At 40.5% G+C, this 20027-nt stretch overlaps 1 protein-coding gene across 2 annotated transcripts in view; it reads left to right on the plus strand.

Annotated features, from left to right (window-relative positions):
• TBC1D8B (TBC1 domain family member 8B) overlaps window positions 1–18606 on the plus strand; it is a 36742-nt gene extending 18136 nt beyond the window's left edge. For both annotated transcript variants that reach the window (XM_088062730.1, XM_005532397.3), the window contains 13 exons: window positions 6708–6858; window positions 7088–7302; window positions 7753–7870; window positions 8577–8862; window positions 10114–10243; window positions 13692–13790; window positions 14957–15025; window positions 15229–15469; window positions 16116–16181; window positions 16301–16384; window positions 17215–17271; window positions 17598–17692; window positions 18027–18606. In XM_088062730.1, the coding sequence (XP_087918856.1) occupies window positions 6708–6858; window positions 7088–7302; window positions 7753–7870; window positions 8577–8862; window positions 10114–10243; window positions 13692–13790; window positions 14957–15025; window positions 15229–15469; window positions 16116–16181; window positions 16301–16384; window positions 17215–17271; window positions 17598–17692; window positions 18027–18437 (2022 nt within the window). In that variant the 3' untranslated portion in view covers window positions 18438–18606. The remainder of the gene's footprint in view (window positions 1–6707; window positions 6859–7087; window positions 7303–7752; window positions 7871–8576; window positions 8863–10113; window positions 10244–13691; window positions 13791–14956; window positions 15026–15228; window positions 15470–16115; window positions 16182–16300; window positions 16385–17214; window positions 17272–17597; window positions 17693–18026) is intronic.
• Window positions 18607–20027: the final 1421 nt, after the last annotated feature.

A 20027-nucleotide genomic window follows, 5' to 3' on the forward strand; every position in this document is an offset into this window, starting at 1 on the left:
TGTATGGTTTTACCCACCTCTGTGGGACCCACTGTAAACCCAGGGGTGTTGATACACAAGCGTATCCTCTTCCCCATGTCACTAATTTGTAAGGACCTTCAATTTTCCACTCTCAGGGTCTCTCATCAGCACTGGTGGATGTTCCTTGAGCTTGTGTTTGCCATGAGGGGAGAAATGCTTAACCACTGGGGGGTTTTGATCTTCCATAGAACAGTTCAAAAAATTGAGAGTGAACAGGGCTTTGTATAATCTTTCTTGTGGTGTTAACTTTACTTTGTTTTTCCATTGATTTTTCAAAACTCTTTTGAGTGACTGGTGTGCTCTCTCTACTATTGCTTGACCTGTTGGAGAGTGGGGGATTCCTGTCTTGTGTCTCATTCCCCATTCTTGCAAAAATTCCTTAAACACTTTGGAAATATATGCTGGTCCATTATCTGTTTTAATTTCTTTAGGGATTCCTAGCACAGAAAAAGCTTGCAACAGGTGCTTTGTGGCATGCACACCTTTTTCTCCTGCATGGGCCGAGGCAAAAATTGCTCCCGAGAAGGTATCAATAGATACATGTACGTATTTTACTTGTCCAAATTCAGGGATGTGTGTTACATCAGTTTGCCATACTTCACAGCTTTTCAGTCCCCTTGGATTGACTCCAGCACCCAGGGATGGCAGAGCTGTGCGCTGACAGTGGGGACATGTGGCCACAATGGCTTTGGCTTGATCTCGTTTCAGATTAAACTGTCGAATTAAACCTGGTACATTCTGATGAAACATTTCATGGCTTAATTTTGCCTGTTGAAACAGGTCAGGGAGTCTGGCCAGTCCAACAGGGGCAGCAGCCAGGGAATCAGCTCTGTCATTCCCTTCTGCTATGAAACCAGGTAATTCCATGTGCGACCGGGTATGCATAACAAAATAGGGATGTTCTCGATGGGAAACTGCATAAATTAATTTTGAGAGCAATTCAAACAAAGTTCTGTTTGAGATCTCCTTGAGGACTGCATTTTCTGCTCTGGAAACTACTCCTGCTACATAAGCTGAATCAGTGACCAAATTGAATGGTTCTGAAAACCTCTCAAATGCTCTAACCACTGCTGCTAACTCAGCAATTTGAGGGGATCCTTCTACATAATCAACATCTGTTTCCCACTGCTGCGTCTGAGGATCCTTCCAGGTCATTACTGACCTTCGGGATGCTCCAGAAGCATCAGTAAAAACAGTCAAAGCTTCAAGGGGCTTCTGACTCCTCTTATCTTTTGGTACCAAATTAAATTTTGAATTAAACAATTTGTGTGCAGGGGCATGAACTGAAATCTGCCCAGTAAAATTCTCTAGAGCAATTTGCAGGGTCTCTTGATTCCTCAAGAGGTGCTCAAACATTTCCTTGGTCATCTTCACTGAGGAGGTTTCTTCCTCAGAGAGGCTTAGGGGCAAATGTATACATGAAAAATCACAGCCAGCAAGTTCTCTCATTCTCAGCCTGGCCTTTCCAACCAGCTGGGCCATCAATTCCTGTGGCCTTGTAATATTTTTGGACCGATGGTGACTGAGAAAGACCCACTCAATGATTATCAAATGGTCTTTCTGGTCTTTGTCCCACTGAAAAATCAACCCCTGAAGGTGTGGCAATTTCCCCATTACAATAAATTTGAAAGGCAGCTCTGGATGGCATCTATGTGCCTGTCTCTTCTCCATCATGCTGCTTACCTTCTCTAAAGCATCCCTAGCTTCTGGAGTCAGAGTCCTTGGAGCACTCAGCTCATCTCCCCCTTTCAATAAATTGAAAAGAGGGGCTAGGTCATCAGTGGCAATGCCTAGCCAAGGCCTAACCCAATTCAATGTTCCACACAGAGAGTGCAAGTCGGCTAAGGTTTTGGGATTGCTGTTAAAAGCTAATTTTTGAGGAACAATTGTTTTTGCAGTGATTTCCAGACCTAGGTATTTCCAAGGAGGCATCTTTTGTACTTTTTCTTCCTGAAGGGTGAGTCCTGCAGTTGTTAAAACTTCGGTCACCCGGTCCAGTGTGGACTGTAGCAATTTTTCCTGGGGGGCACACACTAGCACATCATCCATATAATGCAGGATAATGGCTTCCTCCACCTCAGCTCGCACAGGGGATAACAAGGCAGCAACATACCATTGGCAAATCACAGGTGAATTTTTCATCCCTTGGGGGAGGGATTTCCAATGAAACCTTCTCATTGGGGCTTCTCTGTTGAGGGAAGGCACAGAAAAAGCAAACCTGGGGGCATCGATAGGGTCTAGAGAAATTTTGAAAAAGCAATCTTTGATGTCAATCACAGCCAATTCCCAATTTTGAGGGAGCATGGCAGGAGACGGCATCCCTGGTTGAAGAGGTCCCATGTCTACAATGACTTTGTTAATTTCTCTCAGATCATGAACTAATCTCCACTTGTCTTTCCCTGGCTTTTTAATGACAAACACAGGGGAGTTCTAAGGGCTAAAAGTAGGTTCAATATTGCCTTGGGCTAATTGCTCATCTACTAACTCGTTTAGCGCCTTTAATTTCTCTTTACTCAGCGGCCACTGGGGTATCCAAATTGGGGAATCTGTGGTCCATTCTAGTTTCTGGGTCTGGCGCTTCTCAGTGGCCGCAATCAAAAATCCCGAGGTGTTTTCGGAATTTCAATGCGGACTCCCCATTGGGACATGACATCTCTTCCCCACAGGGGAACCTGGAAATCAGTGACAATGGGGCGAATAGATGCTATTTGCCCATCAGGTCCTCTAATCTGAATGGGTTCCTTTGATATCTTGGCCAATTGGGCTCCCCCTATACCTTGGATGTGGCTAACCATCGGTTGCAGTTCCCATTGTGGTGGCCATCTCTTTTCAGGGATGACAGTCACATCTGCTCCTGTGTCTATCATGCCTGTCATTCCCATGCCTTCACTACCTTTTTTCAAATGACATGAGATGATGGGTTTGTTTTCTCCCACTGCTTGAGCCCAGTAGATCTGAGGTGCTACGTTGTCTACTGGGATCCCTGATGGAATGGGAATAGCTTGAGCAATTACCTGCCCTTGTGCCAGGTAGAATGGTGGGTTGATGCACCGTGCCAAAAGGATGAGTGCATCCAAGTCAGTTGAAAGAGTGACAGGAGAAATTTCAATCTCTGGGGGTGTGTTTTTTGTGTCCCCAATAACAAGAAACTTACAATTCAAGTCGGGGGTCAGTTTTTCCCTCAGCGGGTCAACGGAAACAACCGTCCAGTGGCGAGACCTAAAAAATTGATCTTTCACAGTAAACAATTTGAGAGGTAATTTTGGCTTCCAAACCTCACAACCATTGGTGTTATTTCGGTGGCAGAAGTCAGACCTGTGAGAAACGTCACATTTAAGAGTGTTATCACATTAAATTTTCCCTCCCCCTGCAACTTCTATTCTACTTGTGTCCCTGCGCGGAATAGACTCGCGCTGCTTATCTAGTTTTTTTGGTTCTGAGGACCCCCTCCCTTTTCCAAGTTTCTTTGCCCTTGCTTGTTAGGATATGGCACTTGGCAGAACTTTGCAAAATGTCCTGGCTGTCCACACTGATGACAGGTGAACGCTCCCTTCGACTTGGCTGGTGATGGCAGAGTAGGTACAGTTGTGGCTGCAATCCTTCCTGGGGTTCTTTGGGAATCCTCAGTCCTTGGCATTGAAGTGCTGATTACATCCGTACACATCTCGATCAAAGTTGTCAAGGTCGGTGGTGGATCCTTTGGCAGCACCCGAATCAGTGCTTTACAGGCTTCATTCGCATTCACTTGAGCCATTTCCAACAGCAAGTCAGAGTGCAGGATGGTATTCTGCACTTGTCTTTCAATCTGTACCTTTAATCTATTCACAAAATCTACAAATCTTTCATCAGAACATTGTTTAACTTGAGCATAGAGAACAACAAATTCAGAAAGAGGAATATTGAAAAAATGCTTTCTCTGCAGCCTTCTTTATTTTCTCTCTAACTCCTTTTGACAAATTTTGGGCTTGGTCAATAGGTTCGCTCCAATCACCTTCACCACATAAATGATTCATGGTAATTATTTTACCTGTTTCATCTAAAGGTTCAAAATCACTGCTCAGTAATTCTCCCAAAAGGGTTTTCAACAATCTTTTCCAAGCCCCTTCCCAGAGCAAATATTCTCCTGGGGATAGAAGGCAGGAAAACAAATCCTTCAAATCATGGGGGACCAATTGGTTGGAGGAGAGGGTTGCCTTTAAAAGACTTTTAAAAAATTGGCTTTCCTTTCCAAACTCTTCTGCTGCTTTGCATAATTCCATTTTCAATTGAAATGACATTGCATTCCATTCTGGTAATGTTCCTCCCCTCCCATAAGTTACAGGGCTGCAAAGAAGGCAGGCTTCTGTTCCTGGTTTGTCCCTTCACTCTCTCCCTTCTCCACACTGTGTGAGCTGGAGGGAGTGACCTGGGAGCCAGCAGCAGAGGGCAGGCGGGGTTGCAGGGGGGGTAGGAGGGGTCAGGGGCGGGGTGCCTTGGGAGGGAGACACCCCTGAGGGGTGGGGCGGAGGCAGAGGAGGGAGGGTCTGGATGACCAGGAGGGGGGAGGTCTTGAGGGAGGAAAGTGTTGAAGGGGGGAGGGGCAACAAAGGGATTGTGGGAAGAAGAAGCAACCTGGGGGTTGACCATGTGCTCGCCACCATTTTGAAGTTCCTGGGCCCTTTGTGTAACACTTGGGGGGAGGCTCACCATGTGGTCTCCTCCATTTTGTGTACCCAAAAGACCACCAGGAACAAGAGGAGAGGGATATTGAGGGTAAAGAGGGGTAGGAGAGGGAGCTGGGATGGGTTTTAGGGAAAGGTTTCCAACAGCTTGGCCAGAGCTCCTGGAACAGGGGTGCTGAGAGGACTCCCCCAGCTTAGGGTAACAGGGTTGAGGTAAAGAAACAGGGTTATCAGGGTTAGGATTGGATAACCTTTTTTCTTCTTTTTCAATAAGGGTTAGTCTAATCAAAATAAACAAATAGTTTACTTTCTCTGCTGAACTATCTCCAGCATTCACAGATTCAGTCAATTTTGTCCCCACTCTGTTCCAAAAGGAAACAGAAGTTACATCTGCAGGAGACACTTGAGGAAAATTTAAAAAAACCCAATTCACTAATTTTTTCACTTTTTTCTTAGAAAACGGTTTCTCTCCAATTTGCAAAATGCCAATCACTTGATTAAAAATCCCCCTTTGTGCTACAGACAGTCTTGCACCCATCTCTGTGATCTCACCTGTCTGTCGCAGCTATTTCACCAACGGCTCCAAACTGCTCTGCATCCAGAAGTTTCACCTGGGATGGGACTCTTCTCTCACCCACTCCCTCTTCACCACTTCCCCCCTTTGGGGAATTCAGTCTTCTGAATGCTTGTGCCGTTGTCTCGCTCTCAAAAGCAGCCCCTTGGTGCACAGGGGTTCTTGCTTTTCTCCCCAACACTTAGAACAGCGAAGAGACGCTTCTGGGGTAGGTGTCGTCCCAGCGGTGGTCAGAATCTCACCTTCCGTGGTTCTTCTGTCCCCTTTGTTGAGGGACAGGCCAGCCTCACGTTCTGGGCGTCATCTGACTCGATCTTCTCGAGTGTGGCCCGGCTAGCTCAGTGATGAGGTTTCTCTTCACTCGAGTTTCGAGCCAGCATATGTTTGTGGGGTTCACTGATTTTCTTCAAGAATCTAAGTCTATAGAGCGAGTAAAGAAATCAGGGGGGGACTCTCTCTCTGGTTTGCATTCCACAGTTTATTTCTGTGAAGGGGAATCCAAAGAACGAGAGACAAAGGATTTGGGGTCTGGGGGGGTTTCTTTTAACAGGGTTTCTCAGAGGGAGGGAACATCAGAGAGAAAACCAATTATTTTTCTCAGTTAGTACATCTTACAAACCTTCTACAAATCAAGGTTACACACACCAAGATAAGAAATAACAGACACCAACTTCTTCAAATGCCCACAAAGGTGTGGGAGTATTCTGTACAGAGGGGCAGAGGGGGAGAGAGGGGGGGCTTGGTTTCCTGGCAACCCAGGGGGGAAAGAAAGGGAAGGCAAGGTAAGCATGCCTTCTCAGCTTCCATAGTTTAGAGGCATTCTGGGACAGGAAAAAGTTACAAACTTCTGTGTTGGAAAGAAGAGTTCTCTTCTCCCAACCCCGTGCTTTCCTGGGCTAAAGAAACTTCAAGCAGCTGGAAATGCCAGCGGGGTCCTCTCTTTACTCTATCCGGCCTCTCGCCGTGGGGGTGGGGGGAGAATCACAACTAAAAGATGGGAAAAGATACATTTCAGGCTATCAACTACAACAGTGACATTCACCCTGTCTCAGCCCTGGAGCCTCACATGGGCTTTAGCACCTGATCAGCAGTTGCTTTGCTTCAGAGAAATGTCTGTTTGACACACACACACTTCCTGTGCTGTAGCAGTTGTTGGTTTCTGTCAGATGGGATACTGGATTAGACCTACCTTCTGTCTCATCTTGTATGAACGTACTTTAAAGAATAGTAAGTCATGTGTAAGATGGCATTTTATGCTGAATTTGTGCTCTGCATAGGCTGGATTTTGCTCTGATTTGCTTCAGCACTCATTTCATACATCAATATGGATGCCAAAGCCGCAGTTTACAGTTTATATGAATATAACTGTGAGCAAAATTTACTTTTGTTGTCTGAATTCTGAGGAGAATCTGCCAGCATACTTAATGCTTGTTATCTTCTGCTTTTTGTAGTTGAAAGAAAAAATGAAGGAACAGTCGTGGAACATCCTGTTTGCAGAACTGGGCCATGGAGTCAGTATGTTCCGAACAAAGAAGACTCGAGACCTAGTTGTAAGAGGCATCCCAGAGGCATTGAGAGGAGAACTATGGCTACTCTTCTCAGGTATTTCATAACAAGTTTCATTTTGGGAGTCATCATTTGGGAGTCAGCAACTTTCATTGCTGAGTGATTCCATTCATTTCAGTAGAATTACTCTGACATATTACTTCAGTAATATCTGGAAATTCATGAGGTACCTTAGTAATCACCAAAATTTTTACGCAAATTGCAAACAAATTACTGCTTTACTGTTTTCCTCTAATACTGTGCAATGCAATGTATTTATTTACAGGTGCTGTAAATGATATGGCATCCAACCCTGGTTATTACACTGAGTTGGTGGAAAAATCCTTAGGAACATGCACTTTGGCTACTGACGAAATTGAACGAGATTTACGTCGCTCCCTACCTGAGCATCCTGCTTTTCAAAGTGACACAGGAATTTCTGCTCTCAGGAGAGTTCTTACAGCTTATGCATTCAGGAATCCACAAATTGGGTATTGTCAGGTATAGCAGTTTAGAGTCTTAGTTTGGCTGTTGAAATACTAGCTCATGTTGGCAGTATGGTAGTACCTCATAAAATCTGTCACAGAAATGTGGAATAGTTTCATGCTTAGTGGTTCACTTACTTTGCTTATTTCATGCCATTGTGTAAAGTGAGTTTTTACATTATACTTGAGTTAATTTATAAATGCTGTCATGTCCACTTAATATGTGCATTTGCATTCTAACCAGACATATAGCACTTAAAAATATTTTTATGAACTTTACATACTCTGTTCTGTATTTAATAACATAGAAGTAAAACTCTTGTCCTGGATATGGCTGTAGGTTATCCCAGCACTTTAAAAATGTGCTGTAAAGTTCTTTCAGAAATACAAATTCTAAGAAATAATACCAGTTGTGTTTTCACTGTCTTTTCTCTTAAATGTTTCCTTTCCTGTTTGAATGTTGCAGGCAATGAATATTCTGACATCAGTGCTTCTGCTGTATGCTAAAGAGGAGGAAGCATTCTGGCTTTTGGTTGCTGTGTGTGAAAGGATGCTTCCCGATTATTTCAATCGCCGAATCATTGGTAACATCCATTTGCTTCTTTATCTATCTTGAATTGAATGTCTAGCTATACTGAATGCCAATGATTCTTCATTAAGAACAAATGTAAGGAATGAGCTGAAGACTGACGAGTGGAGAGAAACCATTGCGTTTGTTTTAGTTGTGGAGTAGAAAATGGAGGTTACAGAGAACATCCTGTGACTCCTCCTTAAACAGGCATGGATGTGATTTTCAGATATTGTCAGTATTCTAAGAATAGAATATTTCTAGACTTTTATACTGTTCTTATGGAATTATAACTGCAATTCATACTATTTATTTGAAACTTAGCCAGTTTAGATAAGGGAAGAGGAGTTACTTCAGGTCCAGACTTGGACTTTGATCTCATATGCAGTCTTTATAGGTGTATATGTTAGAAGAAAATGGGGTGTGAAGTCTCTCTTGTTACAGAGGGAATGTATTGGCTGCCAGGAGAGTTAGTGGAAGCAACCATGCAGTCACCAAAGTGCAAACACACTTCAAGCATGCTCAAGGCTCTGGCCCCCATGCATGGAAAGCACAGCTTCCAGCATGGGGGAAGGAGCCAATGGTTCTGTGCAACTGGGCCTGTGTGTGCTTGTACAACAAAGCTGCACTAGAACAGGAACTTTGCTTCTGGCTGGTGCTATGAGAAGTGTGCTTCTCTATGTTAAGATTTGGGTGGTGGTTTTGTTATCCTTTCCCTGCAGGTGCCTTGGTAGATCAGGCAGTGTTTGAGGAGCTCGTCAGGGTTCACCTGCCTCAGTTGACAGACCACATGACGGACATGACTTTTTTCTCCTCGGTCTCTCTCTCCTGGTTCCTTACCCTTTTTATCAGTGTGCTGCCAATTGAAAGTGCAGTCAATGTGATGGACTGTTTCTTCTATGATGGAATAAAGGCAATCTTGCAGCTGGGCCTTGCAGTGCTGGAATACAACATGGGGAAGTTGCTCACTTGTAAGGATGATGCAGAAGCAGTCACTATTCTCAACAGGTATTAGTATAACTGTTACTCTTTCAGGCTACATAGCAGCTGCTATAATTGCATTTAGATAAGTCATTCTGCAGTAGCTGAGGAGACATCTCAAGACTGCCAAAGGCTTCAAAGGGGTTAGTGTTCATCTCAGGCTGAAATTCTGGAAGAGGTGGCTGGAAAGTGGGCTTGGATCCTCTGAAAATCCCATCCTATATTCAAGTTCTTCTAAAACCATAACTATTTCATGAATTTTAAAGAAAAAGCAATGTGTTTTTTACCTTGAATTTATATCATGTCTAGAAGGCAGCTTGCCTTCATGAGATGATCTAAAGCACATTTTGACTGTTCCAGACATCAACTTACAGGCAGCAAGTTCTTCAGCATAGTTCTTGTAGTTTAGGCTGCTGAATCCTCTGCTGTTAATGGCTTAAAACAGAAATAAGACCAAAAAAATGTGATGACCTCAATCATGACAAGATGTTTGTTCTGTTAGCAACATGAAGTGTGCTTTAAAATGACATACTGCAAAAAAAACTTGTACAGTTTTTTCTTCATTAACTAAATTCTTTTGTTGATGCTGTGGTTGTGTATCATGGAGGATTAGAACAGTAAAATTACTGTGCTATAGGACTTAATGAGTTGTGACTGTTAATAACTGATAATAAGAATTTCTGTTTAGTGAGGCTTTTATATGTTGCATGTTTGAATGGGGTAGGAGCTACAGAATTATTGTAGAAAATGTAGTTTTTGTTATGAGACCATGCAGTCTGGTGTTTATTGTAAAATCTGTCATCCCCACTGGATCTATTTAGGCTGGTTATGTACGTGTGATAAGCAGGTACAGACCAGGCATGTCTTTGGCTTATACATCTGGGGGAATTAAGATTGTCTTGTTCACAGTTCAGGACCAGCTTTTTTCTCTGTGCCAGTTAGCACAACCTTGCTATATGGATTAGAAAACCAGGGGAATGCCAAGTGGAAGGGACCTTGGAAAGAGTCTGGTTTAACTTCCCACTCAAAAGAGGATTACTGCTACCACTAGATGACATAAGCTCAGTCTTAAAAACTCCCAAAGCTAGAAGCTCTACAACCTTCTCTGGGTGGGCAGTTCCCATGTTTGTGTATCTTTGTTACTATTACAGCACATGCTACTGACTGGTACTGTTTTTTCCCATTCTCTGCACGCTTTTTCTTCGGTAGATACCAATGTTACTGTTTTATTGTGATAAACTGGTTCCTGCTAATTTCTTATATGTTTGCTTTGTGCAGATTTTTTGACAGTGTCACTAACAAAGACAGTCCTTTACCTCCAGCTGTGCAGCAGGGCTCCAATCTCAGTGATACAAAGAGTGACCATCCAAAAGTGGACATCACTGATCTGATCCGAGAATCAAATGAAGTATGTGTTCTTGTGGGCATATTTTTGCATCCTGTGCAGTTTTAATGTTTCATGGGCTACTTTGAAACAGTGTAGTTGCATTGTACAAACTAGGGTAGAAAAAGCTGTCTGGAATAGTAGAAATTTGATTCTGTATTTTGTTGACCCTCACTGAAAATCTTATAGGTTATGAGATAGGTTTGCTTTTCTGTTGTTTTGGGTTTTCAAGTGCCAGGAAGGTGCTTTCTAGTCTGTCCTGAGTAGAGTTCCCAAGATTCATCACAGGTCATGTATTACCATCCCTCTTCCCTATTATTAGTATGTTAAGTAAATGACAAAATACAGAGACAGCCTTTGTGTTATACTAATTGGAGATTGATTACTGCACATTGCAGATACTGGTAACTTTTGACATAATATATATGGGAAGCTGTGTATTTGAGTAGTTTATGGTATGAGTTAAATGGCATCTAGAGATGTGTTGTGTGAGGAAGACCAGCTATGCTCATTTAGTATTTTCTTTCAATTTGCTAATTTATTTTCTGCAATATTAAGCTTTGGAGCTCTGCACTGGGGAGGAAATCTAGTTTCTCATTTTTGTCCCCAGATTTCTATGAGACATTTTTTTCTCTTCCCATCATGTGAATCAGAGTATTAATCTATTTGTAGATAGGTTTCTGTTCAGACCACTGGAAGTGAAAGGCAAGCTGAGAGAAAAGATAAGTTCACAGTTTGCTTTTTCTGTTAACTGGTTTCTTTTATCTGTGTGATACTTCTTTTGTTTTCTGATTCCCAGTCATGTGTTTAATAAAAAAAGTACATCTCTTTAAAAAAAGTGTCCTGACCTTGACAGTCAGAAAAGATTAACTAACTGTAATTTGTACAATTTAGAAACTGTCTTCTTTGATTTTTTTCCTAAGAAGAGGGTGCTGCTTTTAGTGGGGTGAACAATGTCAAGAAACAGAAACTCAGTTTTGCTTGCAGCTGTCTCTGTAGCACTGGGCTAATCATACAAAAGTCTGTTCTACTATAGTATTGTTTTACAAGAATGTTATACTGAAGAATCACATTTGGAAAATGCTGTAAGATTCTTGAAACAAAAGTTGAAAACTCAAGGTGAGGATGAATACTTGCAGAATAGAGACCAGAAATGGTAAATAATGAAGTGCTGTATATTGCATTCGAAAGTGTAAGTTGAAGCTTTTACAGAGGTGGGATCATGACTGAAAAACAAAAACTCACTTTCTTCTGCAGGAGACTGCACCAAATCAATAGTCTCTGATAAGAGTTTTGAACATTGTTTTGGGCAGATCTTTGAACTTGAATCTTCCACAGCCCTGTTCCTAGGCCCATATCCCAGTTTCTATCTCACAGCCCCTTTTTTCTCATGCAAATTATTGTCATCAGTTGAAACTGGGTTTCTTCAGTGCTGGCAAGTGTTTAATATTTGAGAACTGCTCATATGAAGTAAGAATCAATTTCCTGCTTTCCATTTTGACCAGACAGTTAATCTTACCACAATTGCGGTCTGGTGAAGGGTTTTATTTTCATAGCACTGTGGTAATAAAATAAAAAAAAAATTGAAATGGGAAGATTGCTGCGATGGAGAGTTGTCATTCTTCAAATGGGTTACAAATTATAAAGACGTGAAGAGATACTCCCTGTAATATTGTTGTTTATACAGGTGTTCACAAGAAACAAGTTTAAGCGAAAAGGTATGGAGTTGAATTTTAAAATGTTTAATTCGTTTAACTCATGCACACATGCAGATCAGGCATGATTAGACTACCAGAGAATCTGCATGTGTGCTTGAGTTAAACGAATGAAACTGAACTACATTTTCAAATGCAAGACTGTATAACATTTTATGACATTAAATTAATTCAGATTTTCATTATATATTGCTTTTATATTCTTACTAAGGCCATTGCCCAATATCAGCCAGACCAGTGAATGAATTACAATTGAGAGATGCACTTTCTCTCTGCTTCCACTGCGTTTCAAGCCAGAAGTATACTAGTAGCGGTCTCCACAGGAACATAGAAATACAGTTGTAGAAGAAAACTCAACAGGTTGTCCTGTTCAGCTTCCTGTCCAGCATCCACCCAGATCACCCTTTAAAAAAATCTAGAGTTGTTAAAACAGTTCCACAAAAGAAAATCTGTAAAAACTTTAGTCAATCATAGGATTTCTCTGCCCACATGGGAAAATATCTAGTATAATTTCTCTCGGATGTTCATAAAGCACTACTGAGGAGAGTTGGCTGTGGTTTCTCCATAGTTCGTTGTTACTATTAGATGGTTGTTCATCATTTACCCTTTCAAGTCTGGTCACAGAATCAATTATAGAATAGTTTGGGTTGGCAGGGGCCTTTAAAGACCATCTAATCCAACCCCCTTGCAGTGAGCAGGGACAGCTAGATGAGGCTGCTCAGTTGGAGTCCAGCCTTATCATGACTAAGTGAGAAGAATGAGTTTTAACAGATTGCTCTCCCAAAAGGGAATTTCCAGATCTATTATTTTTCTAGATTTAAAAAAACAGTTCCTTTAACCTTTCTTCAAAGTTAATGTGCTCAAACTCTTCTGCCTGTGTTGCAGTTTTTCGTATCTTGTTTAAAGGACATTGCTCGTAAGGGGACAGACACACTGCGGAAAAGCTTCTGGAAGTCCTGCCTGATTTGGTTGTTTATCACTCATTTGTTCTCAAAGCTTGTTATTAGAAGCAATTTTGCCCGTGGTGCATGGTGGTCGTGGTTAGACCATGTCTTCCTGATTGCCTGTGCTGCTGAAAAGTGTCAAAAAACTTACAGAAGAGAAGTTGAATCTACTGAATTTCTTCATAAAAGGAAATTTAATAAATTTGATGTGGTCTTGATAAAGAATGTTGTTCTGTTTTGATCTCCTAGTTTCTATTTAGATTTTAATTGTTTAGATTTCTCTGGTAATTTGATTTTAGTTTTTGCCTCCCTATCCCACTTTTCCTTAAAGATAAATGCATTTATTCACTCCAATGTGCAGACACCTTTCATGTCCTTTAGAAATTACAGAGGAAGCCAGGAATGATTCAGAAATTACTTAGCTGATTTCTTAATTACACTGGAGTGAACTTCAGTCCCTGACAACATGCACATCTTAGACTTTCCTGCCTTGCAGTAGTAGTCACCATGTGATAGCAGAGTTGGGTATAGAGCCAACACACAGTAAAATCTCTTTCTTTGTCCTCCCACACAGGGAACTACTCCAGTTTCTTCTTTCTCCGTTGCTCTCTGAAACACTTTTAAACACCCTTTTAAAAATTACACTGGTTAAGGAGAGTGTTAGTGCTCTAATAAATTATTTTTTCCTCAGAGTTTCTGTGATCTTCCTTTGTGTCCATGCCTGTATTGTGCTTAGATGCAAGAAAGACAAAAATACTTGTTTAGATGCGTCTCCCAACAGTTGATTGCATCGAATGATGCTTTTCTTCTTAGAGATACGGTGATATTCGCTATGAGGATGTTGAGAGCTTGCGCTGCAGGAACAGGCTTTATGTGATCCAGACCTTGGAAACTATGACCAAGCAGAATGTGGTGAGTGACTTGGAAGAGTGTCAACCTTCTCCTTGATAAAATTCATTCACTTTTGGAAGGTTCTGACAAGTCCTGCAGTTTCCAGGGCCAAATATATGATTTTATATAAAATTTATATATTAATTTATATAGAACTCTCCCCCATGTCTGCAGGGTGTCTGTTAACTGAGGCTTGGCCTGTGATATTTTCAGTCTGTAAATCACATCATGATCTCCTGGTCTTGTTATAAGTAATACCATTGCAAACCACTTGTAAAGGCTGGTGTACCTCTGACGCTTTGTGTGGCTTGGGACAGGCTGACCTGTATTTCTGTCTGCTGATGTTAATACTTTTCTATTAGAGGCATCGAGCATCATACAGTAAAACAGTTAAGCACATGCATTTTTGCTCTGGGAAGCAGCACTGAAGAGGTTATTGTAGTGCATTCAACAGGTGTTGCTTTTTTTTATGTTGTGTGTGAATGTCTGGTAATGTGGCACTTCTCCATCTGCCTGTCTCTTCCTTTCAGTTCAGACTGCTCTACACCAATGAAGGTGTAGGTTATGAGTAGCTTCCGTTGTTTGCCTATTTTCTACAGTGGCTCATTTCCTATACCTTATGATAATACTTGTCTGTCCACCACCCAGTGCTTCTTTCTGTAGTATATGTGGCTTATAGCAACAGAAACTAATTGCTGGTGGTTATGCTAAGGTGATATTGTTGTAATTAATTTTACAATACATACATATTGTGAAGTAGGAAGCTGGTCTTATACCAAACTTTGCTTTTTAAAAGCTGTGAACAATTTTTTTATAATTTAAAAAAATGAGGATTCAGCTTCACTGTTGAGAGCTCAACATGCATTTGTCCATTTAAAAGAAGCTATGTGTTATGTAGTTATAAATAATTGAGTTTTATCTCCTGGGTTTCATAGTGTAGGCTCCATGTATGTTAGTAACATGACTAGGCTTAAGCTTTTCTCTTTTTTGAGAAATTATTTATTTTAATCTATAATCTTCTGATTACTTTTTAGAAGAAGTGCTATTCTTACTTGTAACATGCCAAAACCTGGAGTATGCAAACAGTGTCTCTGAATGTAATGTTAAGTCTTCCATAATTTTATTCTACAGGCTTTATTCCAAGGAGGGGAGACATATAAATTAATTTTTTCTTAATTTTGTTTCAGCTACGTGTTGTGTCTCAAGAAGTAAAATTCAGTCCTAGTGATCTTGAAGAGCTTTATGAATTATTCAAGGTAATTTGCCATTTTCTGCACTTACTAAACAGCCATCTTAACGGTAAGGTTTGAAATGGTTTTAATAAATAGAGATAAAGGTTAGACTCAATATATGTTTTACATGCCAGCTGTACTATTGCTTATATAGTTAGCTCCTCATACCTTTCCCCCAGAGAGACTTGTTTTTTCCTAAAATCTAGTGTTTTACCTTTGCTTTGCAGAAGGAGCATTTTCTTTCCTGTTACTGGAGTGCAAATAGTCCCATCCTGCAACATCACGATGCTAGTCTGCCCTACCTTGACCAGTACCGGATTGATTGTGAGCAGTTCAGGCTTCTCTGCCATCTCTTGAGCCCCTGGTCACACTGTGCAAACAGAGACTCCCTGGCCCTGTGGACATTCCGACTGATGGATGAGAGCTCCAACTGCCTTATAAACTTCAAACAATTTGCCTGTGTTCTTGGTATGGCAACAAAACATACATGAGCACTAGTCCTAGGGTATATCACCTTCCATACACTACACAGAAAGCTGAGGAGACTTAGTCTCTTAACACAGTGTCAAATAGTGTGATTTTTATTAGACAGAATAATTCCCTCTTGGAGATTAAGTTTAAATATGGCTTGGCCATCAAAATATCCAGAAATTAAGAATGGTCTGATTTCACTGTCCAGCCTGTTTGGTTTATGATAAATTTTCATACTAAGTCATCTTATACACAGATTGTGCAGGATGACCAATGCCTTATACCTCTGGGGAACTGAAAGTTTTCTTGACTTACTGCTCTGTTTCTTTCATCTTGTTTTCAAAGTGGTATTGTTCAGGAAACAAAACTTTAAGGGAAATGCTAAGACATTAGTGCTATATTTGTTTGGTGCTGTGGTTTTATTTTAGTAAGTCATAGACATTAATAGTGTTCTTTCGTCAGTGTAGACTAACCCCAAGCTCAGCCACAGGTGACAGTATGCTCATTAATCTTTGTATCTAATTATATTCCCTGGAAGGTAGGGCACATGTCCAGTTCCAACCTCCCTAGGTTGTATTTGTTTAGGTTAAAAGGGTGTTTTAAAGTTTGGTCCAGTTGAATAGACTGTCCTTTCCCCTAACAGATATGATGTATAATGGAAGCTTCACTGACAAACTCAAGCTTCTTTTTAAGTTGCACATCCCTCCAGGTAAGTGAGAAACAGTGGCATTTGGGGAGAGCTGCCTCTGGTTTTTGTCATCATTATCACTGCTTTGGTAATGCCTGGGCATTAACCATGAACTCACGTTATTCAATCATTTATTGCAGCTTTTACTGAAGTAGAATCTCTAAATCCTTCCAAAGGGGATGAGCTTTCAAAAGAAGAACTGATCTACTTCAGCCAGCTCAGTGGTAAGCTGCAGAGTGTGAGGTTTTGCCTGCAGAATACTAGAAAGAATCTGTTAATTATCCTGTGAAAAACGGGGAGCTCTCTTCTGAAAACTAATAAGTCCAGTAAATCATATCCCTGTTAACAGAATCCTTTGTGAAGATCTTCTGTAGATAGTTAAAATTTAATAAAGTTGTGGAGAATTTATGGATACCTCATCTGATGGTTGAATTCAAAGGCCTGTGGGTGTTTACCTGGAAATAGGGGAATGTATTTGGTGGACATTTTTCAGCATTGTAGGCAGTCTATTGTGGTGTTGAAGTAATGGCTGTTTCATTTTTGCATTCTAGGCATAATGGAATGGTATTTCCTGCTACAAGAATGAAAATACCAAATCCATACTTACTTTGAGGCACATAAGCAAGTTTTTAAAAATTCTTTGCTTTCATTTTAGACCAAGTGAGCTAAAAAAGGTTTAGTAAATTTATGGAGTTGATAAAATAATCTGTTTCAAATACTCTTGAAATCTGTGGGATTTTTATAGGGAAGATAGATCCTTTGTTTTTAAAATCTGCCCAAAGTAGACAATATTTAGGTACTGTTCTGCTACTCTTCAATGAACTGTGAAGATTATAAGAGTTATTTAACTGATAGCAGTTTCATTTGTGATCTTCTGCCTCACAGTGGCTTCTATTTTTATAGAAACTATGCAGATTTTACCATATGGTTTCTTCTTGGTGTCATCTGTGCTGAGAACATTGTGTCTTGCCCCTTAAGGAAGGAATTTTTGATAAGGGAAATAAAATATTGGTCCTCTTTTCTGAAATATTTTTTTTTCTCCCCTAAATTGTAGTTTCATCTGTTGGGGATAATCTTGAAAGTGATTCTTTGAAGACCAGCCCAGAAAAAGGTAAAAGAATCCTAATAGCACATTTGGTAACTTGTCTTTTGGGAGAGTAGAGCTGGGAAGGTGTGTGGTGACATAGTAAATAACATCAACCACAATACGCTGTTAACATTCTATCCTCTTACATAAGTGTAGTCGTGAGAGCAAAAGGGCAAAAGTAAACTCTGATCCTGTGTAGTTCTTGGCCCCATCACTCTTGAGAAGGAATGACATTGAAGATGGCAGTTCATTTGCTTATCATCCCTCATGGGAAGCTCTTTGTTTGTTTGTTTGTTTGTTGACTTTTTTTTTTACTTTTTTTTTTTCCCACTTCTTCCCCTTTCAAAAAGGGAAGGGGAAGGTTGATATTCAGATGTATCTGAAACAATGGCAAGATGAACTTCTTAAAAAAGAAAGCATCAAGGATTTGCCAAGAATGAATCAGGTAAACTGTCTGAGTCTTATTTAAGTCTATTTTGTCTTGAAAGTTTACCCTTTAAGTCCTGTTACAGGACTTAAATCTAAAGGATTTGTAGGGTCCCTTTAATTTCAAGTCTTCACATCAATCATTAGACTATAGCTTTTTAAAACTGCTGTACTGTATCAAGAGAGGGACTTTGAGACACACATAGGTTTCTCAGGGCTAGTCCATGCTGTCATTAAAGCAGCTGCATCAGGTGCCAGGCAGCAGCAGGCACTGGACTGAGAATACAACAGGTAGTGAAACAGTACAGTTGTATTGCTCTTCTCTGAACAGTGTCCTCTATATCTCTCCTCAGTCTCAGTTCATCCAGTTCTCTAAAACTCTCTACAATCTGTTCCATGGGGATCCTGAGGAGGAACTGTTGTATCAGACTATCGCAGCAGTGACCAGCCTCCTGTTGAAAATGGAAGAAGTTGGCAGAAGACTGCAGAGTCCCATATCACCTGTCAAAAGTCCAGTTAATGTTACAGAAATGGCTGCTGAAGTGCCTGGAGAGAGGCAGGAGGAAAGGAGCTCTGAGCAGACTGAAAGCAGTAGAGCACAGAGTTTGGAAGGGAACCATGAATGGTCTTTTGCCTTTGAACAGATTCTGGCATCCTTATTAAATGAGCCAGCCTTTGTGAGATTTTTTGAAAAACCTCATGACATAAAAGCTAAAATAGGGAGTGCTAAGAATTTGCAACTTAAAGCAAGAATCAGAGTGTAATTTTCTTTACATTTGACTCTGAATTAATAATGTAAAGTGCTTACAAATGAAGCCTGTAACTATGGAAATCAAGTCTGGTGTTGACATAGGGAATGAAGTCTGAAGAATTAGCTTTAAGTATCAGATTATTGGTATGTAAAGTAAATAAAAATAGTTTGAAGCACAGTCACTTCCTTGCGTTCTAAGTTTCACTCAAAAAAAAGGGACTGAATATTAATTAATTAAGTTCTTTACTGTGTTATTAAAACATGCAGCATTGCTTAGAGATACTGGATGTGTACCTGTTACAAACCCGTCTGAATGACTGTTGTTAGAGTAGGTGTTCTCAAGGTTCTTTTCTATTACTGTGATAAAAGGAATGACTTTTTCCCTTTTTCACTTTAAAGGAGTGTCAGCAGCTTGGAGGTTGTCTTCCACATTAATTAGTTATTTCCAAATTGCTTTTGGACTGGGGTCAAAGCAGGGTGAAGACTAAGCACAGAGGTCGTGGTAGCACAAGATCATGAAGTTAGAAAAGGAAGTTCTATGCTCACAATTCCTCTGCTTTGATGTTGTCCATGGGTCTGGACTCTAACAGATTCCAGCCTCTCTTTCCCATTTTTATACCAAATCCTCCTACAAAGAAAAGGTGAAAAGGATGGAAGCTTATTTGGTCATCCAGGCAGCACAAGGATGCCGAAACTAATACTACTGATTGTTTAAAATCAAGGGGCAGTGACTAAATCTGTCTGACCACATGGTGGTTGTACTTTATCTGGCAAGAGGAGCCATTGTTGGCTTCTTAGGAGCACGTTGATGAAATGTAGGGTTTTGCTGGTGTTTGGAAAACTCAAGCACAGGCCATCTGCAGCTGAGTGTTGACTATTGAGCTGCTTAGAGACAGATTGCAGTTGCTTCTTTGCCTACCCTGAGTACGTATCTCAACCCAGTAATTACTATTGATTTTCTATAGCACTCTGGATTATTGCTGCTGTAATATTTTCCATCTGTTGGGATTCAAGGCAACAAGAAGATCCCCTTGAATCTGACTTGAAATTTTTAGTATATAAATATGATATAGTAGAGATCCTGTGGAGGAAAGCTCTGCCAGTGTAAAAGCTGAGAAATGTTGACCTTGAATCTTTGGTAGCTGGTGCTAGAATGCATTTAGAGGAGGAGGATAAGAGCTTGTATTTGAACAACAATAGCAAAGTGCTTCAGAGCAGCATTACTTTTTTACTGTGCATGTTTTTTTAAAGAAGTAGAATGGAGATGGTATCTTTCTGAGGCTTTTCTTGCAATACTAGTGTGAATGAAGAATAAAAAGAATTTCTGACTTGTGTTACAGGCACTTGTGAAATGCCATCATTACAGTTGGTGGTAAATTTATGAATTATGTCTTACACTCTCCTCAGTACTCCCAGGTATTAATGTAAAATAAAGTTTTACTGAAGAAGCCCAAAAGTTCATATATCATGTATGTGGAGAATGAGGAAGCTTTTTTCAGAAGCCCACACAAAGTCATTTCATTTGATCCAATATAGTGCTGATTTGTATTTTTATGTATAAAACATAAAAACTATTTTGTCCATTTATGTGGATATGAATAGG

The sequence above is a fragment of the Pseudopodoces humilis genome, chromosome 15, assembly GCF_049639895.1.
Source record: "Pseudopodoces humilis isolate 2021_Gansu_Grassland_sample_001 chromosome 15, ASM4963989v1, whole genome shotgun sequence".
NCBI lineage: Eukaryota > Metazoa > Chordata > Aves > Passeriformes > Paridae > Pseudopodoces > Pseudopodoces humilis.